This window comes from Sorex araneus, chromosome X, assembly GCF_027595985.1.
Source record: "Sorex araneus isolate mSorAra2 chromosome X, mSorAra2.pri, whole genome shotgun sequence".
NCBI lineage: Eukaryota > Metazoa > Chordata > Mammalia > Eulipotyphla > Soricidae > Sorex > Sorex araneus.
In genome coordinates, this window is record NC_073313.1 from 163,542,989 (window position 1) to 163,568,681 (window position 25,693).

Here is a 25,693-nt window from a genome sequence, read left to right on the forward strand (position 1 = left end):
CTGGCATCCCATAGGGTCCCCCGAGCACTGCCAGGAGTCAGCCCTGAGCATCACTGGGTGGGACCCAAAAAAGCTGCCATGAAGGGTGGCCCCCCGGAGCTATGGTGAGGGACGCATGGACTCCTTAGCATCTCTGTGCGGCCTGGAAGAGACTCGAGGCTGGTCAGCGGGTACCACAGTGGGGACGCCACAGGCAGCAGGGCACTTTTTTATTTCTATTTTTTTATCTACTTCCTTTTAATTTTTTAACTTTTTTATTGATTTTTTTTTAATTTTATTTTTGGGTCCCACCCATCGATGCTCAGGGCTGACTCCTGGCTCTGCACTCAGGAATCACTCCTGGCGGTGCTCGGGGGACCCTATGGGATGCTGGGATTGGAACCTGGGTCGGCTGCGTGCAAGGCAAACACCATCACCCCTCGCGCTCTCCCCCCTGCTGCCTCCCCAATCCTTTGGAAAGAGGAGGTCGTGCCAGAGAGACCCCAGGACCCCCGACTTGGGAGAGGCGCGGCGGCAGGGGGGGGTGCTCCCTTCCTTCCTCGCGGGGTGTCGGAGCTCCCTGTCTCCCCCCAGGTCTTCCAGAGACGGAACACGGGCCAGCTGGACTTCTTCAAGCGCTGGCGCACCTACGTGGAGGGCTTTGGGGACCCCACAAAGGAGTTCTGGCTGGGTAGGGCCTGAGGGCCCCAGCGGGCAGGGGGTGGAGGGGCGAGCCCCCGCATCAGAAAGGAGAGGGGTGGGGGGCTGGAGTGATAGCACAGCAGGTAGGGCGTTTGCCTTGCATGCGGCCGACCCAGGTTCAATTCCTAGCATCCCATAGGGTCCCCCGAGCACCGCCAGGAGTGATTCCTGAGCACAGAGTTGGGAGTAACCCCTGAGCACCATCAAATGTTACCCTCAAGGGGCTGGAGCGATAGCACAGCGGGTAGGGCGTTGGCCTTGCACGCAGCTGACCCGGGTTCGATTCCCAGCATCCCATAGGGTCCCCCGAGCACTGCCAGGAGTGATTCCTGAGTGCAGAGCCAGGAGTCAGCCCTGAGCATCGCCGGGTGTGACCCAAAAAGAAAAAAAAAAAGAAAGGAGAGTGGTGGGCAGGGCAGCCCTGGGCGGCCTGTGATGTTGGGGTCCCCAGGGGTCCAACCCAGCCTCACCCCTGCCCCATCCGCCCTCCTGCGGCCCCTCTCCGCCTGCTCTTCAGGACTGGACAAACTGCACAACCTCACCAGCGGCACCCCGACCCGCTACGAGGTGCGTGTGGACCTGCAGACGGCCAACGAGTCCGCCTACGCCGTGTACGACTCCTTCCAGGTGGCCTCGGCCAAGGAGCGCTACAAGCTCTCGGTGGGCAAGTACCGGGGCACGGCCGGTGAGTGAGCCCCGGTTCCCCCCAATCCCGGCAGGGGTGGGGTCAGATGGAGTCAGCGAAGCCCTGAGCTCCCCAGCGTGGAACTTGCTAAAACGTTCAGTTCCCGCGTAGATCCTGAGCGAACCCCATCTCTCGACACCCCGAATTCAGAGGTTGCACTGAAGCACAAATTTTTTTTTCTTTTTTGGGTCACACCCGGCGATGCTCAGGGGTTCCTCCTGGCTCTGCACTCAGGAATCACTCCTGGTGGTGCTTGGGGGACCCTAGGGGATGCTAGGACTCTAACCTGGGTCGGCCACGTGCACGGCAAACGCCCTCACCGCTGTGCTCTTGCTCCAGCCCCTGCACAAGCAGCTTGAAGCCAGAATCTCACTGGCTGTGTTTCCCAGAATTCCATGCGCCGTTTTACCCAGAATCCCACCGCTGTTCCAAGCCAGAATCGCCCGTGCTGTTTCTCCCAGCATTCCAGTTCCCGTTTCCCCTCCGGCGGGACCCTCCCTGGGCGCCCCTGCCCCACCCCCTGCCCCCGTCCTGGCCCTCACCCGCCCTCTGTGCCGCCGCCGCAGGGGACGCGCTCACCTACCACAACGGCTGGAAGTTCACCACCTTCGACCGCGACAACGACATCGCGCTCAGCAACTGCGCCCTGACGCACCACGGTGGCTGGTGGTACAAGAACTGCCACCTGGCCAACCCCAACGGCAGATACGGGGAGACGAAGCACAGCGAGGTGGGCGCCCCGGCGTAGGCGTGGGCGTAGGCGTGGACGTAGGCGTGGACCCCGGGGGGCCCCTGGTCCCGCGGTTTGGCTCCCGTGGGCTGGACAGGCCTGGCTCTCTGGTTCTGGTTCCTTTTTGCTTGTTTGGGGGGCAACCCTGGTGGTGCTCCAAGGCTGGCTTGGTGCTCGGGGACCACGTGGGGGCCGGGGGTCTCGCCCGGGACTCCTGTGTGTGAAGTCTGAGTTGCAGCCCCCCAGACCCTTCAGGCTCTGCTGATAAGAGACATTGGCCGGGCCCACCCACACGCAAGGCCTGGAGTAAACATCGCCTCCCAGGACCACACACTGGGGACGGAAGCTTCACCATGGGATTTTGGGGGGCAGGGGAGGGGCCGGGGAAGGGGGAGAGGGATGGGATAAAACCTTTCACCCCTGGGGCTGGATCAACAGCGGGGAGGGCGTTGGCCTTGACACGCGGCCGACCCGGGGTCGATTCCCGGCATCCCATAGGGTCCCCCGAGCACCGCCAGGAGTGATTCCTGAGTGCAGAGCCAGGAGTCAGCCCTGAGCATCGCCCGGTGGGACCCAAAAAGGAAAAGAAAAACGTTCCACCCCTAACTGCCCTGTCGAGGGTCTCGGCGGCCTCTCAAACTCTCTGATCTCGGGGAAACCAGCCTTTCCTGCCCGGAATCAGATCCACCCTCGGAGGCACTGTGTTCTAATCGACCCACCCTCGTACAACTACACCGTGTTGCTGATGCCCCTTTTTCTCTCCCTCGGGGTTTCGGGGGCACCTGGGGCCAGGCCCCTCCTCCCCTTTGCTCTGAAACTCTAACCCCCCCCCCCCGTCCCCGTCATTTCTCCGTCTCCCTGGGCCCTGAGCATCACCCGACACCTAACGCGCTCCGGGGCAGCCTCTGCCCTGCACCCCGGGTCCTCAGTCTCCACTCCCCCCCCCCCCCCGCCCCGCCCCATCCTGGGCCCTGGTCCTCGGCTGTGTCTGGAACCCGCGTTCCTGCAAGCACCAGCATCTCTAAAGATCAGGGCATTTCTAGGGCTGGAGCGATAGCACAGCGGGGAGGGCGTTGGCCTTGCACACAGCCGACCCGGGTTCGATTCCTCCGTCCCTCCTGGAGAGCCCGGCAAGCTACCGAGAGGATCCCGCCCGCACGGCAGAGCCTGGCAAGCTCCCCGTGGCGTATTCGAGATGCCAAACACAGTCACCACAAGTCTCACCATGGAGATGTGACTGGTGCCTGCTCGAGCAAATCAATGAACAACGGGACGGCAGTGCGACAGTGCATCCTGGCTGGTTTCAGAGACTGGGATTTTTCCAAGGGAAGAAGAATCTTCCCACAGGGAGACCCGAGGAGGAGGAGGAGGTCTGGCCTTTGACGAGATCAGTGTGTGGCCCGCGAGATCAGTGTGTGGCCCGCTCTCACCCGTCCCGGTCTTGCTAATAAGAGACATCCATCCGGTTAATTCTCCCGCTCCTCGCGGCTTTCAGCTTCTTGTTTATTATTTACCCTGCAAATTAAAATACATAAAACCGGTCACTTGGGCTCTGCCGTGGCCAGGTTGCAGGGTTATTAAGTGAATTAAATATGATTGCGCGCTCCCCGTCAAAAGGCATTTCAAAACGGAACCGGGCTGGCCGGGTCCCATTTGTTACCCCAGAGCTAATCTCGGAACAATCTAAATTGAAAATGATTGGACACAATTGGCCAATTAATACGTTTATGTTTGCCTCTGATTTGTCGGGAAGGAAAAGAACAGGGCAGAGTGAAACTGATCTGGGCGTTGCAGCCCCGACCTCACCTCCTATGCCAGCCTGTCCTACCCCAACAGCCATGCGGGGGCGCCCTTCCCAGGTCATCCTGCCACCCCACTGTCTGTCTGTCCTAAGCAGAGACAGACGTTTCCCTGCCACACCCCTCCGTGAGGGCTGGAGCGATAGCACAGCGGTTGGGCATTTACCTTTCACACAGCCGACCCGGGTTCGATTCCTCCGCCTCTCTTGGAGAGCCCGGCAAGCTGCCGAGAGTATCGCACCCGCAAGGCAGAGCCTGGCAAGCTCCCCGAGGCATTTGATATGTAACAATAAGTAACATATAACAATATGTAACAATAAATATTGGATATGTAACAATAAGTAACAGTAACAATAAGTCTCTATGTAACAATAAGTAACAGTAAGTCTCTATGTAACAATAAGTAACAGTAACAATAAGTCTCTATGTAACAATAAGTAATAGTAACAATAAGTCTCTCAATGAGAGACCCCGCTCGAACAAATTGATGAGCAACAGGATGACAGTGACAGTGACCCCTCAGTGCTCCTGTCACACCCCGCCCGCCTCTTCCTGACGTTGTGCTTTTCCCCTCCTAGGGGGTGAACTGGGAGCCGTGGAAAGGACACGAATTCTCCATCCCCCACGTGGAGTTGAAAATCCGCCCTCACGGCCACAGCAGGGGACAGTAGGAGCGGGGACCGGAACGGTCCAGCACCCACCTGAGCCGTCATTGTTGTCGTCGCGGGAGAAAAGGCCAGCCCGGGGGTGGGGACGCGTGCAGGGGTGGTGGGGGGGTGGCGGCGGGGCTGGGGAGGGGTGTTAATGAGTTTGTGGGTACCTACCTGCGGGGGGGGGAGCAGGACCCCAGAGAGTGCCCCCCTCCGCTTCCTGGGGGTCACCAGCACTCAGTGCCCCCCGGCTCATGCTGTGTTTGGGATTAGGGCGAAAGAAAACCAGGATCACACACGTCCCCGTTTGCAGATATCTGGGGAGGGGGCTCCAGAGGCCCGTGGGGACAAGTGTCTTCAGAGACGCCCCCAAGGGGGTGCTGGGTCCGGGGCCCCGGTGGTCTGACTCGACTCGGGAGAGAGGGCTGAGTCTTCCCCCTTCTGCACATGTTGTGAGGGGGGCACGAAGCCCACCCCAGTGCGCCCCTGCCCTGGACGCGTCGTGTCCCGGGCACCTGCTCTCCAGCGCCCCCTGTTGGACACGATGCTTCACCCGTCTCCATCAGGCCCGGAACAAACTAACTCCGTCCACTTTCAAGCCTCCAGCTCTGGTGGTCCTGGGTCTCTCCCTTGGCGGCCAGCAGGGTCCCCCCCTCTCCCCACCCCGGGGGGTTATTCTTCCCTTGAGACACCGCAAACGCCTGAAATAGCTCAGTTACTGTTCGGAGAGGAAAGATACCATTCTATTAAAACGTTTTGTTTTGTTTTGTTTTTAAAAATTTTTTTTGCTTTGTTCTGTTTTCCCTTCACCCGTGGATTCCAAGTCTGAGTGGACCCTCCGTGCCCCGTGGAGGTGGGGTTTGCACAGGAGGCCGGCAGGGGGTTCTTGTCTGGCTGGGTTTCTTGTCTGCGTGGTGCGTCTCGTTCCTGGCTTCTGGTCTTGCGGTTGAGTCTCCGGCTGAAATGCCACAAGCCCTGTGCTCCCAAAAGCACGTGGGGGCTGGAGCGACAGCACAGCGGGGAGGGCGTTGGCCTGGCATGCGGCCGACCCGGGTTCGATCCCCGGCATCCCCTAGGGTCCCCCGAGCACCGCCAGGAGTGATTCCTGAGTGCAGAGCCGGGAGTCAGCCCTGAGCATCGCCGGGTGGGACCCAAAAAGCAACAACAACAACAAAAAAAAAACACATGAAGGGGCGGGGCGGAGGTGTATGACAGGGTCTGGGGGACGGGGACCCTCAGGACAGAGTCCAGACACGGTTCCTCGTGCCACCTACTTCCTCTGGGAATGGGGGCCCCCGGGACGGGTGTTTGTCAAGTGACATCACGAAAGCTGCCTTTTAACTGAGACGTCTCAGCCACTCCAGGCCCCTCGAACCCTCAAGATGCTGGGGGCCCCCAGGGGCCAGAGAGAGGGGCCCCAGGAGTTATCACCGTGGGGAGAGGGCAGAGGTCAGGGGCCGGGGGCCGTGTGGGAGAGACTGTGGACCAGGCGTAGTGGCAAGGCAGGAAAAGCAGATAAATCTGGGCTGAAAAAGAAATGTCTTCTGTGCTAAGCAAACCCTCCCCTCGGTCCCCAGCATCTGGAAGTTTCTGTCAAGCCCCAGGCCTGGGGGCGGGGGAGGGGGTAGGGTGCGGAGCCTGCAGTGCCCATTTCGGCCAGCAGGTGGCAGTGTTGCCCCACCGGGCCTCGTCTTGGGTCTCCACTGTGGCCAAGGGGACTCCTGGGGCTGGCGGGGGGTGGTGCGGGGTAGGGGGGTGGGCGGGGGGCCCTATTCTTCCGTCTTGGGTGTCCGGGTTTGGAGAGCCCAGCCCCAGTGGTGTGGCTCAGCCTGAAGTTGTGTTTGGTGGTGATGCAGGTGCCTGAGCTAATGCACCAATCAGGGAACCGGGTCTAGAGAGACCGTGTGTGTGTGTGTGTGTGTGTGTGTGTGTGTATGTTCTTGTGCATGTGTACATGCATGTCTATATGTGCACATGCATGTGTGCTTATCTGTGTATGTATATGTGCATGTGTGCTTGTATGTGTACATGTGTGTATGTGTGCATGTGTATGTCTATGTGTGCTTGTGCATGTGTACGTGCATGTCTATATGTGCACATATGCATGTGTGCTTGTGCATGTGCATATGTGTCTGTGTGTGCTTGTATGTGTGTATATGCATGTGTATGTATGCGTGTGTATGTGTGCACATGTGCATGTGTCTGTGTGTGCTTGTATGTGCATGTAGGTGCATGTACATGTGCATACATGTGTGTGCATGTGTGTGTCTGTGTCTGAGTGCATGTGCGTGTGTACGTACATGTCTATATGTGCACATATGCATGTGTGCTTGTGTATGTGCATGTGTGCTTGTATGTGCATATGTGTGCATGTGTGTATGTGTCTGCGTGTGTGCTTGTATGTGCATATGTACATGTGTATGTGTGTGTGCACCTGTGTATGTGTCTGTGTGCTTGTGTGTGCATGTAGGTGCTTGTGCATGTATGTGTGTCTGCGTGTGTGTGTGTGTGTGTGTGTGTGTGTGTATTGCCCGACATGACGGCTATTCCAATCAACAGTCACCCTGCGAGTCACAGCGAAGCCCCGGTGGTGTGTGTGGGGGGTGGAGCAGCTGCCCCTCCCCAGCCCTCTCCAGAGCCTTCTGGATCCCCAGGGAAAGGCCGAGGGCGAGCCAGGAGGGGCTGGGTGTGTGGTGACGGGCTGGGGACCCAAGGCCACCCGCTGCCACTCAAGTGCCATGTGCCGCGTCTTCCTCCCTGGGCCTCCGGGGACGCAGCCGGCAGCAGGCACGGCTGCCCACGCGCGTAGGACCCCGTCCCGAGGACCCCAGGGAGCTGTCCCCGGCCACAGGACCTTTGGTTCCATCTGCATGTAGTGCGTGTGTGTGTGCGCGTGCGTGTGTGCATGCATGTGTGTGCGTGTGTGTGCGTGTGCGTGTGTGTGCATGTGTGTGTGCGCATGTGCCTGCGTGTGTGTGAGTGTGAGTGTGTGTCCAGTGCCTTGGGGGTCCCAGGGCTCTGTCCACAGAGCACCTCCAGGTGGCGGACGTGGCTCTCGGGGGCGTCTGCCGTCTCAGGGCAGAATTTCAGTCCGGTTTCATGCCGCTGTGAACCCTGTCACCGTGGGAAGCGCCCGTGTGTGTGTCATCCCCGGCTCCGCCCGGCTCCCGGTCTCCCCTTCGGTCTTCCCTTCCCACTTGCCCGGTCCTCGCCCACCTCCTGTCCCCGCACCAGCGTCCTTACCTCTGCCCGACCCTTGTTTCTCATGGTCCAGCCTCTTGGCGTCCCTGCCTGTCACACCCCGTCCCTGTGTCCGGCTGTCGTCTGTCACAACCCCCCGTGTCCCCGTCTCGGAGATGACCCACACCTCTGGCCCCTGCATACCACCCCTGACTGGGAAACCACCCTGTCACCCTTTGCCCTTTCTGGAACACCCAGAGGACCCCAGGGCGGGGGGCGGGCCCGGTGCTGGTTCAAGATCGTGTCCACTTGGGGCTGGAGCAATAGCACAGTGGGGAGGGCGTTTGCCTTGTACGCAGACAACCTCGGTTCGATTCCCAGCATCCCATAGGGTCCCCTGAGCACCACTGGGGGTAATTCCTGAGTGCAGAGCCAGGAGTAACCCCTGTGCATCACCGGTGTGATCCAAAAAACAAACAAACAAGATCGTGTCCACAGTTCTCCGCCTCCGGCCTTCAGCTGCGCCCTGTGCGGCCAGTGGGGGTGTGTCCATTCCCCCACCTCTGAGTGGACTTTGGGGGGTGGGACTGCTCCCCTCCGTGGCCGTCAGACCCCGGCCCTCACTCAGGAGACCAGGCAAGCTGCTTCTTCTCAAAGAACTTTATTTAAATATATTCTTTATTTTCTTCTGTGGGTCCAGCAGTAGGAAAAATACTGACAAATACTATACAACTTTGACCATGTCTGTTCTTGAGGCTGAGGTGGGCCCCCTCTCTGCCTCTTCCCCGGCCCCGGGGCAGGGGGGGGTCCCCAGTGGAGAGCCCCGAGTGGTGGGCCTGGCCCTTTCCCCACTGGGGCGCTGCTCAGATCCCCCCGTGCTGGCTTAGGAGACCCCCTCACAGTTGTGGGTCCTCTGACCCCAAGACAGAGCCCTGGGGAGGGTACTGTGGGGAGGAGGGAGGGAAAAAATGTCGGACGGAGCCACGTGGAGGCAGGGAGGGAGAGGAGACGGGTGGGGTGATTCGTGAGGACCACCCCCCCCCAAAAAAAAGTAAAAAAAACAGCCTTGGATGCCTCCTGGTCCAGATACTCAACCAGAACGTGCAGCCGAGAGGGAGGTCAGGGGAGCTGGGGTGGGGGAGAAGAGACCCCCACTCAGGGTCTCCCAGACCCCCCCAAAGACTGTGGCGGGGGGGCGGGAGTGGGGGGCGCTGTGCCCCCCGCCCGTCATGCCCCCCACCTGGCGTGCTGACAGCTGGCTTGGGTCTCCATCCCCACGCCAGCCTGTTGCCATGGCAACCATGTGTGCCGCGTGGGCCCCCGGGATCTGGATTGACACGTGCCGGGCTCCCCATTGGGGGGGGCCGGGGAGGGGGGGAGAGACAGGGGGAGGAGGGTGGAGGGCGGGAACGAACAGCTGGCCTCTGGGCCCCCCCACCCCGTGACCCTGAGTTCTGAGGCGCCCCCCTCGCCCCCCCAACACAGCTGGAGGGGGCGGCCCCCAGCGGGTGGCATTCCAAAGGCCACCTGGAGTCCTGGGCTCAGCCGTGCCCATTGACCCCAGTCGCCCGTGGGGGTTCCGCACCAGCTTCTTCGGGGGGGGGCATCACTGGGGGGGGTGGGGGCCTCTGAGCTCCCCCACTGGAGGGCCGCTATGAGGTATGAGTTAACCCCTGCAGTGCCAGTGGCCTCCACAGAGGCCCCGGGCCCCCGAGCCTGCTTCCCTCCCCCCCCCCCGCCCCTGTGCCACCAGGAACTTCTACATATCGGCAGCAACTCGCCCTGACACGGCCACCACTGCCTCCTGCACTAGCGCCCAGGACCCCTTCCAGAAGGGGGTCCCCAGGGACTTCTGGGCCCTTGGAGGCCACACCTTCATTCGCCGAGAGCAGGGGGGCGCTGTACCTGAGGGGAGAAGGGGGAGTCTCGGGCCTCGTCTCGAAGGGCAGGAGCGTTCAAGGAACCTGGACCCCTCCCGACTCCTCCTTCCAGGTTAGAGGAGGGGGCCCAGGTAGCGGGTGTGTGTCTGTCAGTCGAGATGGGGGGGTAGTACCAGGGGTCCCACGCGGGGGGGGGGGGGGGGATTTCCAGCGAGAGGCTCCGCAGACCCAGGGATAGGAATGTGACCTGAGAGGTGTGTGGCCCGGACCGTGCAAAGGCCCGGCTCCACGGGGGTGTCTGGGCGCCTGCTCGGGCCAGAGTGCTCAGGGCTCTGCCGCAGACACGCGCCTGGCCGGGGCCCGGGGCCCGAGTCTGCGCGAGGGCGTCGCCACGGGAGGGGGCGGTGGACGGTGGGGGCGGCCGGGAGCCGGGGCCGGCCCAGGGGCCCCGACCCCTAGACGGGCAGCGACGGCCTCTTCTCCAGCTGCAGGAGCTTGGGCTGGGCCGAGATCCAGAGGTCTTCCTCCGCCTTCTTCTTCTTCCTCTTTCTCCACTTGCCCTTCGGGCCGTCCCCCGGCCGCGGGCGGCCCCAGCAGCAGTGGCAGCAGACGAAGAGCAGGGCCAGCAGCGTGACCAGGGGCAGGGCCAGCACCAGGCCCAGGCACACCGTGTTGTACACGCCCTCGCGGTGCTTGCTCAGCACCGTGGCCCACAGCTGCTCGAAGAAGGCCTTGACCCGGCCCGCGGCCTTGGCCGCGCCCGCGGACGCCTCCGGGGCCGGGGTCTCCATGCCGGCACCTGTGGGGCCAGAGAGAGCACTCAGCAGCGAGCACCACCGCCCTGATGGCTCTGGGACAGAGACTTCAGAAAGGGAGTCGGAAGGGGAGCAGAGAGAGCAGGGGTGTGGGGAGCAGAGAGAGCAGGGGGCACGGGGAGCAGAGAGAGCAGGGGTGCGGGGAGCAGAGAGCAGGGGTGCGGGGAGCAGAGAGCAGGGGTGCGGGGAGCAGAGAGCAGAGATGTGAGGGGCAGAAAGAACAGGCACGGGGAGCAGAGAGAGCAGGGGTGCAGGGAACAGAGAGGCAGGGATGCGGGAAACAGAACGGGTGCGGGGAGCAGAGACAGCAGGGGTGCGGGAAGCAGAGGCAGCAGAGGTGTAGGGAGCAGAGAGAGCAGGGGTGCGGGGAGCAGAGCAGAGATGTGAGGGGCAGAGAGAATGGGCACAGGGAGCAGAGAGAGCAGGCATGCAGGGAACAGAGAGGCAGGGATGCGGAAAACAGAGAATAGGTGCAGGGAGCAGAGACAGCAGGGGTGCGGGAAGCAGAGGCAGCAGAGGTGTGGGGAGCAGAGAGAGCAGGGGTGCGGGGAGCAGAGAGCAGGGGTGCAGGGAGCAGAGAGAGCAGGGTGTAGGGAGCAGAGAGAGCAGGGGTGTGGGGAGCAAAGAGAGCAGGGGCTCGGGGAGGGGAAGGAGTGGGTTTCGGAAAGGGGCAGACTCGAGGGCTCTGGAATGGTCTTAACCCTCCCCCCCCTTTCACTGCTCGGGGCTCACTCCTGCTTCTGTGCTCAGGGGGTGTTCCTGGGTGCAGGACGTCGGACCCGGTGGCCGTGTGCCAGGCAAGGGCTCCCCACGGAGCTGCCGCACCCCTCCCCTGTGGCCATGCATGTGCGCCATGGCATCAGGAAGGCTGGGACACTGGAGGCGGCACAGGGCGGCTGGGAGGCACGTGGGGAACGGGTGTCTGTCCCCACGACCCTCCACACCGCGTCTTAGCCCTCCTTGCCGCCACCCTCCTCTCAAGCCCCGGAACAGCCCTGCTCTGACCCTCTGTGGGTACCGGGTCCTGCTCACCTCATTGGAGCGGGAAGGGCCGAGGCTTGGTGCTAGCCAGAGGGGGCAGCATCTGAATCCTCATCCTGCCCAACTCCTGCTCTCTGCTCCCCGCGCCCCTGCTCTCTCTGCTCCCCACACCCCTGCTCTCTGCTCCCCGCGCCCCTGCAGTCTCTGCTCCCGGAGCCCCTGCTCTCTGCTCCCTGCGCCCCCGCTGTCTCTGCTCCCCACGTCCCTGCTCTCTGCTCCCCGCGTCCCTGCTCTCTGCTCCCCGCGCCCCTGCTCTCTCTGCTCCCCGCGCCCCTGCTCTCTCTGCTCCCCGCGCCCCTGCTCTCTCTGCTCCCGCACCCCTGCTCTCTCTGCTCCCTGTACCCCTGTGCTCTCTGCTCCCCGCACCCCTGCTGTCTCTGCTCCCGGCACTCCTGCTGTCTCTGCTCCCGGCACTCCTGCTCTCTCTGCTCCCCACGTCCCTGCTCCCCGTGCCCCCAGTCTCTCTGCTCCCTACACCCTTGTTCTCTCTGCTCCCCTCACCCCTGTTCCTTGCTCTCTTTGCTCCCCTCACCCCTGCTCTCTCTGCTCCTTGCACCCCTGCTCTCTCTGCTCCCCTCACCCCTGCTCTCTCTGCTCCCTGCACTCCTGCTCTCTCTGCTCCCCGCACCCCTGCCCTCTCTACTCCCTGTGGCCCTCTGTCCTCACATCCCCAGGCCCGAGAAGAGGGAGGTGGGGGACAAGTTTCAGGTTCTGTGTCTCCTGCGTTTCCCTAACTTCTGCTTCCTCTCTCCGCCCCCTCCCCCACCCATCACTCCCAGCCTCCACCCCTGCACTGGGAGAGTAGTCTTGAGGCTCAGTGTCAGGATGGGGGGGTGGGGGCCCCTCCTGCCCAGAGTTCCACCTGGAGGGCCTTGAAACTCATGGGGGGGGGGGTCTTGTGTGCAGACAAGGCATGGAGGCTCAGGGCGACCCGAGGAAACGCGGGCTCCGAGCCCGGCCAAGCCTGAGCGCAGCCTGACGGGGTCGGTCACCCCCACCAGACAGCCTCGGGGACAGGCGCAGGCGCCCCTGGGCCCGGCTGACCCTGGCAGAGCGAGCCCACCTGCGGGAGCCCTGGGTTCACCGACGCTGGGACCGTACCAGGCCAGGCCTGTCCCCAGGTGCCCGCAGGAAGGTTTGACTCGCACCGAAATCCTGGGCCTGCCCAGCTGGAGCCTTCCAGAAAGCGCCTTGCACCCAGCTCACACCCTGTGCGCAGAGAGAATCAAGGCGGACTCCTGGGGGCTGGAGCGATAGCACAGCGGGGAGGGCGTTTGCCTTGCACGCAGCCAGCCCAGGTTCTATTCCCAACATCCCATAGGGTCCCCTGAGCACTGCTAGGAGTGATTCCTGAGTGCAGAGCCAGGAGGAACCCCTGAGCATCGCCAGGTGTGACCGAAAAAGGGAAAAAAAAAAACAAGCGGAGGCTCTGGTGGCGGCCACTCGCTGCCCGCTGCTGTCCACACCCTCGTCTCTCCGCACACTCCCCTCCTCTCTCTCGGGGCCTTTGCTCAGACCTGGGGCGTATGTGCTGTGTCCCCCTGAGGTGCTCTGGCCTGACCCTCAGCCCCCCGGCCCCGCCCCACTGACGGGCAAACCCTGCGATGCCCTGGGCCGAGCTGGTCCCTTAGTGCACTGAGAGAGAGAGAGAGAGAGAGGGAGAGGGAGCGGGAGAGAGGGTGAGAGAGGAGAGAGAGAGAGAAGGAGAGAGAGAGAAGGAGAGGGAGGGAGAGGGACAGCGGAGAGGGAGGGAGAGAGGAGAGAAAAGGAGAGGGAGAGAGGAGAGAGGGAGAGAGAGGAGAGGAGGGAGAGGAGAGGAGAGAGGGAGAGAGGAGAGGGAGGGAGAGAGGAGAGAGGGAGAGAGGGGAGAGAGGAGAGAGGGAGAGAGGGGAGAGAGAGAGGAGAGGGGGAGAGAGAGGAGGGAGAGGAGAGAGGAGGGAGAGGAAAGAGGGAGAGAGAGGGAGGGAGAGGAGAGAGAGGGAGAGAGAGGAGAGGGAGGGAGAGAGAGGAGAGGGAGGGAGAGAGAGGGAGGGAGAGAGAGGGAGGGAGAGAGAGAGGAGAGAGAGGAGAGAGGGAGAGAGAGGGGAGAGAGAAGAGGAGAGAGAGGAGAGGGAAGAGGGGAGAGAGGAGGGAGAGGAGAGAGAGAGGAGAGAGGGAAAGAAGAGAAAGTCACAGCACTTTTCATGAATGTTGAGTAAGATCTTGACTCAGAAACGGGTGGGAAAGGCCTTCAGACATTCTAGCATAGAAGCTTCTAGAACATGGGTGGGGCCCGTTAGTCAAGGTGGGGGCTCAGGCGGCAGGGGTGCCTGGGGAGGGAGTTTCTTCCTAAGGGATGTGTTTCTCTTGCGTCCTTTACTGGAGGAGGCTGTTGTCGTTGGGACTCGGGAGAGGCAGGGGTCGTAGCAAGATCTGCAAAGCTCTGGGAAGATGTTTGCGAGAGATCTCATCCAGGAGCTGGAGTGATAGCACAGCGGGGAGGGCGTTGGCCTGGCACGCGGCCAACCCGGGTTCGATCCCCAGCATCCCATAGGGTCCCCTGAGCACCGCCAGAAGTGATTCCTGAGTGCATAAGCCAGGAGGAACCCCTGAGCATCGCCGGGTGTGACCCAAAAAGTAAAAAAAAATAAAAATAAGAGAGAGAGAGAGAGATACCATCCAGTTAACAAGCGTCTTCTGAGTGTCTGATCTCCGTGGCATGCCACGTTAGCTGTGGAGGATTCACTAATGAAGAACCAAGATCCCGTTTCTGATCTCACAGAACCTCCCGCGTTCCGGGTTCGGTTATCATTAGGGAAGGTTTCAGATCATAAGCAACAAACAGAACGGGTCACTTCCAACTCGGGTCACTTCCAACTCGGGTTGCCCTGCAGCGGGCTGGGAATTCTGGGTTTATCTCAACGTCCCCAGGATCCCCTTCACCACCTCCTCCCCCTTCCCTCGTCCCGCCTGGGGCCACCTCAAATAGCCCGTGAATAAGTAGATTTCTTCCCCGGGCTAACGCTAAGTCACTTCAGGATTCCTGGAGGTACTTGCTGGCGTCTATTCCTCACGGAGGCAAACAGAGCATTCATTAACACGCGGGAACCCAGTCTGGGGAAAATTCGATTAAAAGGTACTCTTTATTATTTTTTAATCTCGGAATTCTCTTCCAGGGCCCCGGGGTTCCTCGCAGAGCTCTGCTAATCTATCGTGTTTCATTAGTATTTATGAGCCTGGCGTTATTTGCATTTCTAGGAAACAATAAAATACCTCCTTGGTGAGATGGATGGAAAGTTAGGAGCTTTGCAGAGAGAGCTGCGGATTCAAAGCCCAGATCCTGTGCATTGTCGCTGCTTCACAGTGGGGGTCTGCCGGCAACTCGCAAGCTCAGGGGGGGCCCTATGGCGCTGGGAGTCTCACCTTTTTTTAATTTTTTTTAAATTTTTTGCTTTTTGGGTCCCACCCGGCGATGCACAGGGGTTACTCCTGGCTCTGCACTCAGGAATCACTCCTGGTGGTGCTCAGGGGACCCTATGGGATGCTGGGAATCGAACCCGGGTCGGCCGCGTGCAAGGCCAACGCCCTCCCCGCTGTGCTGTCGCTCCAGCCCCACCTACAAGACCCTTTTACACACCCCAGGAATTACTTGGGTGGAAGAAGACCGTTTCTTGGCAGTGGGGAAGGCACTTGCTCTGCCCAAGGTGGACCCTATTTTTTATTTTAGTTTGGGGACCACACCCAGTGATGCTCAGGGCTGACTCCTGGCACTGCACTCAGGGATCACTCCTGGCAGTGCTCGGGGGACCCTATGGGATGCCGGGAATCGAACCCGGGTCGGCCGCGTGCCAGGCCAACGCTCTCCCCGCTGTGTTGTCACTCCAGCCCCATGAGAGTCTCATCTTTGCCCCGGCTCTCTCCCGGCCCTGAGGACCCCTCAACCTGTGCGGGGCTGCAGGGGCTGTGTCTTTCCTTGAGTTTTAGCTACTGGCTGGCAGCTTCAGACAATAGCCCCCTCTGGCCTTGTAAACCAGCCAGGGTGCCAGCACCGTCCCCGGGAGGGTCTGCGTGTGACCGTGGGGGGATGCAGGGAGGAAAGAAAAAAACAAAATTACTTGCGGCTTATCTGAGAGCAGCTCCGTCGTCTCTAGCGGGGGTGAGAGTCATTCATCCGTCCATCCGTCCTTCCCGATCGGCCACCTGGGTGAGAGCAGAGAGGCGGGGCGTGAAGGGTCTGGCTTTGAGGCCCGCTGTCGCCTCCTGGCCCATCCCCCGGTGACGATGCAGCCCCTCGGGTTCCTCCTTCTGGCACCCAGAGCATGAGAGAACTCCGGGGGGCCAGGAAGGTGGCTCAGTGATCAGGGCGCGGCACTGTGTCGGAGTTGGGAGTCGCTGAGCACTGCTAGTCTAGAGTTGGGGTCTCTCCTCCAGCACTGCCCCAACCCCTGCGCCCCCCCCCATTCAAATGTAGAGGACATGAGGCCTCGGCTGGGCTGACCATGGCCAGGCCCCAGGCCTTTGGGGAGCCCTGACGGTGCCCCCACCCCCCTCCCCACACCCCTTCGTGCCGGGGCTGGTGACGTGCAGCCGCCAGGCCCTGAGCCCCTGTGAGGAAGCGCCTGAGTGTCTCTCCCAGGGCGGGCCCGCGAGGGGCCACTCGGGGACGGTCTGGGCAGCCCTGCCGAGTGGCCCTCGAGTCTGGCGGCGCGGAGGGGCCGGCGGCCAGTGTCTGCACTTGACATAGTTTCTCCCCAGCCCTCAGGTCTGCGGGCGGGTTGGGGGGGTGCCCGGGTTCAAGTGCTCCCGTCTCCCCACCGCTGGCCCTCCCAGAGCCTCTGTCCAGGGGCCAGAGACGCTGGGGCACTTGGGCCAACGGCGCGTCCACTGGCTTCTGGCAGGGCCCCAGCTGGGCGGTGCTGCGGGCGTCAGGAGCCCGGGGCAGACAGGGGCCGGGGAGGGTGCGAGCCCCCAGGGCCTGGGCACGTGTCCTGGGCTCTGCCTCTGGCGCCTCGGGAGCCCCGTCCGTCTGTCCGTCTGTCTGTTGTCAGCACATCTGTCTGTCTATCCATCTGTCAGCCTGTCCGTCTGTCTGTCTGTCCATCCATCTGTCTGTCTGTCTGTGTCCGTCCATTAGTGTCCATTTGTGGAAGTCGATGTGGAGGTCTCGTTCTGTTCTTCAGGGAGAACCCTTCGTAGGGCGCAGCCGAAAGAACAGACGCAGAGCCCGGAGGAGGGAGAAAAGGCATTTATTCTATGGCAGTTACAGTATTTATACCTCCCTGTTGGGAGGAGGTGGTGCCAGGACCCCCAACAGAAATGCAGGGTGTGGCACGGGATTTAGCTAGTAATAAACAAATGCTGATAGGATAAGATCAGTAAGATTAGGAGTGGCAACCTTTGCTAGGTGTGGCATGGGGTTAGCTAGTGATTAAACAAATAGTGACAGGATAAGATCAGTAAGGTAAAATGGCTCCCTACATCCATTCGTCTGTCTATCCGTCCGTCACTCCATCCATCCATCCATCCGTCTATCCATTCCTCAGTCCATCTGTCTATCTGTCTGTCCATCCATCAGCCCATCCGTCTGTCTGTCTGTCCGTCTGTCTATCCGTCTGTGTCCGTCCATTTATGTCCATCTGTCTGTCTATCCGTCCATCACTCCATCCATCCATTTGTCTGTCTATCCATCCATCAGTCCATCCGTCTGTCTGTCTATCCGTCTGTGTCCATCCGTGTCCGTCCGTCTGTCTATCTGTCCGTCACTCCACCATCCATCCATCTGTCTATACATTTGTCAGTCCATCCGTCTGTCCATCTGTGTCCATCTGTCTATCCATCAGTCTGTTCGTCCTTCTCTCCATCTGTCTGTCTACCCGTCCGTCAGTCCATCCGTCTGTCTATCCGTCTGTGTCCGTCCATCTGTGTCCACCTGTCTGTCTATCCATTCGTCACTCTGTCCATTCATTTGTCTATACATCCGTCAGTCCATTCGTCTGTCTGTCTGCCCATCTGCCCGTCCGTCCGTCCGTCTGTCTGTCTGGCTCCCGGTCCTGTCTCCTGACCCGCCTGGGCCCCTCCGCCCCGCTTGCCCCGTGTCCCTCTCAGCTCGCCCGTGGGCTGTCCTGGCGAGGGTGGGGCCGGGCAGCCGGAAGTGGCCCGCCCAGAGAGGGCCCGGCTGTGCAGCCCCCCCCCCCCGCCCCTCTGAGCGTGACGTGTGCAGGGGTGCCCGCTCTCCGCTCAGTGCTCGGCCCAGCCCTTGGGTCCTGCCTGGGCGCAACGGCACCGGGACCCCCGCAGTCCTGCCCAGCCAGGGGGGCCTCCCGGTTCTCCCCAATTCCGTCCCCCTCCTTAGCTCGTGCATGCTGGGGGCCCACGCCCCCAAGCCCCCCCTCCTGTCATCTGGTGGGTACCATCGGATGCTGCGAAGCCCTCTGCAGCCCCCCGTGTGCCTCCACCCCGGGACCCCGCTTCTCGAGCCCGCCCCTCCCCAGATACACCTGCTCTGGGACCGTCACCTGGAGGGTCCTGGGGTGGCCTGTGGTGGCCCCTTCGCCCTCTCAGGGCTCAGCGGGGAGGCCCCTCCGTTGCACCTCAACACTTCCCCGCCCCCTGGAAGCCGAAACCGTTACGGGCAGAGGCTGAACCCCCAAATCAGGCCACTAGCGCCCACCCTGACCTCCGTCCTGCCCTCTGGCCTCTGGGCACGCCCCTGGGGGCTCCTTCCACGGTTATTTCCAGCTTCTGTGCTGGGTTAGGGGGTCTCTCGCGCCCACTGGCTTGTCTCCTGCAAATGGGAGCCCAGGGGTGGCAGGCAGCAGTTGGCCCTAGAATTCTGGGGAAAAAAAACCAAACCCAAACTGTTGGCCAGTGACCAGCCTGGGTCGCTCTGGGCAGTGGGCAGCCTGGGATAGCCCCCTGCCCCACCCCGCTGAGCGTGTGACATGTAGCCAGATCCAGCCAGGAACATATGGCGGAAGGGATGAGCACTGGAGCACTGTCTTCCCGTTGCTCATCGATTGGCTCGAGCGGGCACCAGTCACGTCTCCATGGTGAGACTTGTTGTGACTGTGTTTGGCATCTCGAAAACGCCACGGGGAGCTTGCCAGGCTCTGCCGTGCGGGCAGGATCCTCTCAGTAGCTTGCCGGGCTCTCCGAGAGGGATGGAGGAATCGAACCCGGGTCGGCCGCGTGCAAGGCAAACGCCCTCCCCGCTGTGCTATCGCTGCAGTCCCAGCAGAAGGGATTAAGCGTGCAGAAATCCCCGTATCACAGAAAACAGCGGGGGTGTTTGTCGGCAGCCATGTGGCCGCCCCCTCCCTGCCCCCCCACGACAAGGGGCTCATGTCCGGGTGCTGTGATCACCACGGATCCTTCGCTAATTACTCGATACTCGAGTTCGGGTTCAGCAGCAAAGAAAATGAAATTTCTCCCTTGCACTCCAGGCCCCTGCGATTCAATCTCCCAATCAATCAAGGATTAATTAAGTCACACTGGGTACTGTGAAGGGGACTCCCCCCACCCCCCACCCCTGCCTTGCTCTGTCTAGACAGTGCCAGGGAAATGCAGGAGACGATGGTTTTAGAAGAACGCAGTGAGGTGGATGGGTTTCACCCGGGGGGGAGGGGGCTCTCTCCGACTCGCTTCTGGAAAATTCCGACCGTGCTGTAACTGAGTCACGCCAGTCGGCTTCGTGGCTTGGCGCGTCCTGCTGGTGCCCCTCCCCCCCCCCGGCCAGCCTTTGGCCATCTCCCGACCTTTCTTTCCCTAACAGCCTGGGGTCAGGAGGTGACCCTCTGCCCTGACCCCCTTGGCCAGCCCAGCAGTCTTATCAGTCTTATCGCCCCCTTCTCGGCCAGGCGTGTGCTGGGGGGTGGGGGTGGGGAGGGAATGCGTGTGTGGCACCCAGACGTGCCCAGGAGCCAGGCCTATGTGTACCCATTTCCCAGATGGCAACACTGAGACTCCCGTGAGAAACCCACCCAGACTCACTCCCCGCTGGACTTGCTCCCTCCTCCAGGGGCCCGGAGCCAGGAGGATGTCTCTGGGGGTACCCACACTTGAACCCACACAAATACCCAAAGGAGAGAAAAATGCCGCATCTCCTGGCGCTGGGCCTTGGGGACCGGCAGGCCTCACAGTGCTCTGGGAGCTTCTTTTTTTTTTTCCTTTTTTTTTTTTCTTTTTGGGTCACACCCGGCGATGCACAGGGGTTCCTCCTGGCTCTGCACTCAGGAATCACTCCTGGCAGGGCTCGGGGGACCCTATGGGATGCTGGGAATCGAACCCGGGTCGGCGGCATGCAAGGCAAATGCCCTCCCCGCTGTGCTATTGCTCCAGCCCCCTTTTTTTTTCCTTCTGGGAGCTTCTGACCAGTTCTCAAGTGCTCTCCCCCCCGCCCCCCACAGGCCTGGGCTTCTGTTTGGTTCTCTCACAAGGTGGGGAAGTTCGGGCCACAGGCAGCCTTGGTGGTAGCCCCAGTCTTGTCTGAGCAGCGGGGATTCGAACCCGGGTCTGCCACGTGCAATACGAGTGCCTTAACCCCGACTCAGCTCTGGAACTCAGCCACCTCCCTAGCTAGGCTCATGGTCTGATTTTTTTTTGGGGGGGGAGAGTCCCACCCAGTGATGCTCAGGGCTGACTCCTGGCTCTGCACTCAGGAATCACTCCTGGCGATACTCGGGGGACCCTATGGGATGCTGGGGATCGAACCCGGGTCGGCCGTGTGCAAGCGGCCCTACCCGCTGTGCTATCACTCCAGCCCCTCGATCGTTCATCTTTGGGGGTGGGCCCTGCTTACTTAACTTCTGCCTGCGCCGTGAGGATTTTCTGGGACTTCGGAAAGAACCTGCAACACCCCCCCACCCCATCCTCCCTTCCGTACCCCCCCCAGCTCTCCCCCAGGGGTCCCCATCTCGATTGCCCCCACCCTTACTGGTCCCTGGAGCGTTCGGAGCTGGCAGACCCTCTGGGGTCGGGCTGGTCTCCCCCATTCCCATCCTTGTCTTCTGAGGCAGGCGGGACCCAAGCTGGCCATGCAGTGGTCACTTGCAATGGTCACTGCCGCCCCAACCTGCTGCCCCTAACAAATGGACATGCGGGAGGGCTCGGCCGGCAGAAACGTGGAGGGCCAGCAGGGGGCGCTGTGGAGAGCGGCGAGCCGCCCTGTGTCGCTGCCTCCTCCCGCACCCCCAGCCCCTGACCTTGGGCGCTGCCCCCGTTGGGGAAGCTGCCGTCTCTGGCCCTGTCCTCCCTGGAGTGTGACTGTTTGTCAGCAGGGCTCGACTTCCACGGGGCTGTTGCGAGGAGCAGCCGGGGCGGAGGGGAGAATTTTGAGAAAGGGAAATAGTAAATAGTTCCCTGGAATGCAAGGTTTGTGGGGGGGGGGGTTGGAGCACAGTGGGGAGGGCGCTTGCCTGGCACGTGGACGACCCGGGTTTGATGCCCAACACCCCACGGGGGCCCCCACGCCCTGCCAGGAGTGAAACCTGAGCACCGCTGGGTGTGGCCCCCGAGCCAAAAATAATCACTGTAGCACTGTTGTCCCGTTGCTCATCAATTGGCTCGAGCGGGCGCCAGTCACGTCTCCATGCTGAGACTTGTTGTGACTGTGTTCGGCATCTCGAATACGCCACGGGGAGCTTGCCAGGCTCTGCCGTGCGGGCGGGATCCTCTCGGTAGCTGGCCGGGCTCTCCGAGAGGGAGGGAGGAATCGAACCCGGGTCGGCCGCGTGCAAGGCAACGCCCTCCCCGCTGTGCTATCGCTCCAGCCCAAAATAATAATAAAATGATATGCAAGGTGGAGGGGCTGGAGCGATAGCACAGCGGGGAGGGCGTTTGCCTTGCACGCGGCTGACCCGGGTCCGACCCCCAGCATCCCATAGGGGTCCCCGAGCCCCGCCAGGGGTGAGTCCTGAGTGCAGAGCCGGGAGTCAGCCCCGAGCATTGCTGGGTGGGACCCAAAAAGCACTAAATAAAGAAATAAATGAATGAGCCAGGTGGGGGGTGTTAAGGGGTTCGAGGAAGAGCTGAATGCGCCTACAGTGAGCCTGGCACCGTCCGTCCCATGGGCGTGGCCCTCCCCCCGCTACACACACACACACCATGCATGAATCACAGTCTCCAGCGTGGCTAAGGCCCGGCCACACACTGCCACCATTCATTCCCGCCGCTGGGGGCCCCGCGTCTCCACGCACCCCGCCACATCCTGCACTCCGTGTCCACAACACCTGTTGCCATGGGGCCGGGCCTGGCAGAGCCGGCGCAGGGCAGGGGCAGGGCGGGGCACCTGGGGAGGGTTTCTTTCCTGGCAGTCCTGAGCGGAGGCTCTGAGATCACCGGGACCCGGCAGAGGGGTGTGGGGGGGAGGGGAGGAGGCGGCTGGCTGGCTGCGGGGGGGGGGGGGGCTGCATGGAGGGAACTCTGTGGAGCGCGCTAACCACTGACCTGCACGGCCCCCGAGCGTCACATCTTCCCGCGGGGCAGGCGGAAGGACGCATAGTGGGGGGGGGGGGGCCCTGCATGGAGGGAACTCTGTGGAGCGCGCTAACCACTGACCTGCATGGCCCCCGAGCGTCACATCTTCCCGAGGGGCAGGCGGAAGGACGCATAGTGGGGGGGGGGGGGCGCCCTGCATGGAGGGAACTCTGTGGAGCGCGCTAACCACTGACCTGCACGGCCCCCGAGCGTCACATCTTCCCGCGGGGCAGGCGGAAGGACGCATAGTGGGGGGGGGGGGCCCTGCATGGAGGGAACTCTGTGGAGCGCGCTAACCACTGACCTGCATGGCCCCCGAGCGTCACATCTTCCCGCGGGGCAGGCGGAAGGACGCATAGTGGGGGGGGGCGCCCTGCATGGAGGGAACTCTGTGGAGCGCGCTAACCACTGACCTGCACGGCCCCCGAGCGTCACATCCTCCCGGTGGGCAGGCGGAAGGGCACATAGTGGGCCTCTGGCACTCAGGGGACCGGCAGGAAGGAAGGAAGAGACGCTTTGCAAGCTCTGAGCGGGCAACTGCCTTATTCTATCTGCATCACCCCTCCCCCCGGACTGCAGCAGCCCAGAGACGCTCAGAGCAGAGACGGAGACGCTCAGAGCAGAGACAGAGACGCTCAGAGGCTGCAATAGAGACTAATGGGGTCGTGAGGATCCACCCGCCACCCCCCCTCCCCACCCTCCCTTCTGTGGGGTAATCAGAGTCCCGGCGGCAGCTAAAAGCCCATCAGAACCCCCTCCCCTCTCCTGCGGGCCAGCCCTGGGATGTCAAAAGCCAGAGAGAGAGTGAGCAGAAGCCGGCTCATTCCGATCATAGCTGCCCCCCTCCCCCCCAGGAATGCACCAGGCGGAAGATTCCAGGCTCTGAGCCAGCGTGAGCGTGAGCAGGGCAGCCTCCCGCCCGCCCAGGAGGGAGAGCTAGAGAGAGAGCAGACGGGCGGGCGGATGGCGCGAAGGAACTGACCCCCCACTTCCGGCCAGGCAGATCAGGGCAGGACTGGCCGGGGACAGGTTGGGTCAAGCCAGAGGCTAGACCTCGTCTGGGCGCTCTCGTGTGTGTGTGTGTGTGTGTGTGTGTGTGTGTGTGTGTGTGTGTGTGTGTGTGTGTGTGTGTGTGTGTGTGTGTGTGTGTGTGTGTGTGTCCCCGGCTCTATCTCTCTATCTCCTACCGGCAACCCAAAAACGCTTCTTCATCGAACCAACCCGCCAAAGAAGGACCGGCAGCAGCGGCATGAAGAAATAGGACCCAGGGTGGGCGCACTGGGCCTGGGGCACGGGCCAGCAGCCGGGGGACAGGGCAGTGCTCGTGACGCCCCTCCAGGGTGGGCACTCAGCTCTCAGGAAACACCCCCCACACACACCCTGCCCTGCCTCTGCTTCCAGCTTCGCTTTTGCCTGGTCTTATTTCTGCTCCCGCAACTTTTCCCCGGATCGGGGCATGCGGGTCGGCCCCTCCTCCCACCAGGCAGGGCAGCACCTGCAGCAGCGCCCACCGCCCTGAGAGCCCGTCCCGCTCCCTGGGGAGGGGTGTTGGTGTACAACAAACATCCCATAATCTCCGGCCTAGCCAGGCCTGTATGTAAACATCCTTTTCTGTTACTGTTACTGTTACTTTAACTGATTTTGTTACTGTTTCCGTGGACTAAGTTAATTTGCATATTCTGCCTACATGGCTCAATATCATTGGTTAGTCCATCAACCTACTTAATAAAAGGGGGTTGAACAGGCTGCTCTCCCCCCCCCCCGCAGGCCACAACACAACCCCCCCCCCCCCACACACACACACACACACACACGACAGTCACGTGATCCTCCCCCAAAATGTATATTTCTTCTGGAAGTGAAATGCCTTGGACTGTCAAGTAAAACTGCAACATTGTTGCAACAGAGGGGTGAGCCCACCAGGGCCCCAGCCTGCCCCCAAGGCTCAGCCCGAGGGGCCGGAAATTGTGGGAAACTTGCCCCCAGGCTAGGCCGAGCGTCCCCCTTTGCTGGGAACGGGGACCCCCGAGACTGGCTTCCCCAGGTGGACCGAGCCAGTTGTGACAGGCACGTGCCACCCACGGCCAGAAGGTCACGGGCCTGCGGTGGTGCTGCTGCTCAGGACAGCCAGCGGGTGGTGCCCTGTTTGCAGCCGCCTCTGTCCCCCAGGGGGTGGAGAAGGGACAGGCTGGACAGTGATCTCCTCTCCCATGGGCGGTTTGACTGAGTCACCGTAACAAGACCAGGCCAGGGGCGGCCTCAAGGGGGCTGGCCAGCCCCGGGATTATTTGTACCTGCTAAATAGGCCATTGAGCCGCCCTCCCCCGAGGCCGGCTTGGGTTCCTTTCCAAGAGGTGTGCACTAGCTCGGGATTGACTGCCAGGGCCAGCGGGAATGGAGTGGAGTTCCTGGTGTGTGCATGTTATGTGTGCATGTGTTGTGTGTGTGTGCATGAGTGTGTACATTTGCACGTGCACATGTATGTGCATGCATGTGTTGTGTGTGCGGGCAGGCACACGTGTTGTGTATGCATGTGCATGTGCGTGCATGCGTGTGGTGTGTGCGTGCGTATGTTGTGTGTGCGTGCATGCACACATGTTGTATATGTATGTGTGTTGTGTGCACGTGTGTGTGTTGTGTTTGCATGCATGCACACGTGTTGTGTATGCATGTGCATGTGTGTGCATGTGTGTGGTGTGTGTGCATGCATGCACATGTGTATGTATGTGCATGTTTGCATGTGTGCTGTGTGCGTGCACATGTGTGCATGTATTCATACATTTGCATGTGCACATGCACACATGTCATGCGTGCACGCATGTGTGCATATTGACATATGCACATGCATGTGCATGTGTGTGTTGTGTGTGTGCATGTACGCATGCGCGTTCTTGTCCAGTCCCACCTGCCAAACTCTGGTCACTTCCTGGGGGAGCCCCCGTCGCTCCCCGCCAAGTCTAGGACTTAGTTCCGCCGGGATGTGTTCTCAGCCCCCTTTTGTGACCGGCTTCCCCTATGAGCGCAGCCATCCAGCAGAAGCCTCATTTCCTGACCCCTCGCTCCAGTACAGCCACCTCCAGACCCGCCTCTGCCCCCACCCCACCCCTGCACGTTTTCATCTGGTTCCACGGCGGAGCCTGTACCGCACCCTTCACTGTCTTGGCCCGGATGCCGTCGGACTCTGGGGGCCACAGGGTCTTTGTGGTTGTTTTTTTGCTTTTCTTTTTTTTGAGTCACACTCAGCAGTGCTCAGGGGTTCCTCCTGGCTCTGCACTCAGGAATCACTCCTGGTGGTGCTCGGGGGACCCTATGGGATGCTGGGAATCGAACCCGGGTCGGCCACGTGCAAGGCAAACGCCCTCCCCACTGTGCTGTCGCTCCAGGCCCCCCCCCCAACGCAGGGTCTTTCTCTTACTGGGGCGGCCGCGTGGTGAACACCGGGACCCCCAGTGTTCCTCAGCCAGGGGGCTGGTGGTGCAGGGGCGACCTGGGCCCCCAGGGAGTGCAGGAGGCCTGGGGGGCCGCAGGGTGGAGACCGTGGCCCTGGGGAGCACCCTGAGTGCTCCCACGTGCCAGGCTCTGCCCCCCGCCAGTCCTTCCCTCCCCCCTGGGTGGACGGAGACTCCATGCTGGACGTTCCTCCCCACGCCCCCAGGAGAGTTTCCTACTGACCCCGGGTCCACTAGGTCATGGCCCTTGCGAGGGGCCTGGGGCCCCCCGAGGAAGAGTTACCAGTTGCTCCGGGTATTTCGATCTCAAGATCTGCTCCCACAAAGCTGA

The 25,693-nt window shown here is 61.6% G+C and overlaps 2 protein-coding genes across 2 annotated transcripts in view; one reads left to right on the top strand and one right to left on the bottom strand.

Moving 5' to 3' along the window:
* The window catches only part of TNN (tenascin N), a 47,997-nt gene extending 43,363 nt beyond the window's left edge, over nt 1-4,634 (top strand). The window contains exons 12-15 of the mRNA XM_055121216.1: nt 574-670; nt 1,199-1,366; nt 1,933-2,096; nt 4,474-4,634. Coding sequence (XP_054977191.1) covers nt 574-670; nt 1,199-1,366; nt 1,933-2,096; nt 4,474-4,566 — 522 coding nt within the window. The 3' untranslated portion in view covers nt 4,567-4,634. The remainder of the gene's footprint in view (nt 1-573; nt 671-1,198; nt 1,367-1,932; nt 2,097-4,473) is intronic.
* A 3,733-nt stretch (nt 4,635-8,367) lies between these two features.
* KIAA0040 (KIAA0040 ortholog) overlaps nt 8,368-25,693 on the bottom strand; it is a 26,849-nt gene continuing 9,523 nt past the window's right edge. The window contains exons 2-3 of the mRNA XM_055120196.1: nt 15,556-15,640; nt 8,368-10,404 (exon numbers count right to left, since the gene is read on the bottom strand). Coding sequence (XP_054976171.1) covers nt 10,061-10,396 — 336 coding nt within the window. The 5' untranslated portion in view covers nt 10,397-10,404; nt 15,556-15,640 and the 3' untranslated portion in view covers nt 8,368-10,060. The remainder of the gene's footprint in view (nt 10,405-15,555; nt 15,641-25,693) is intronic.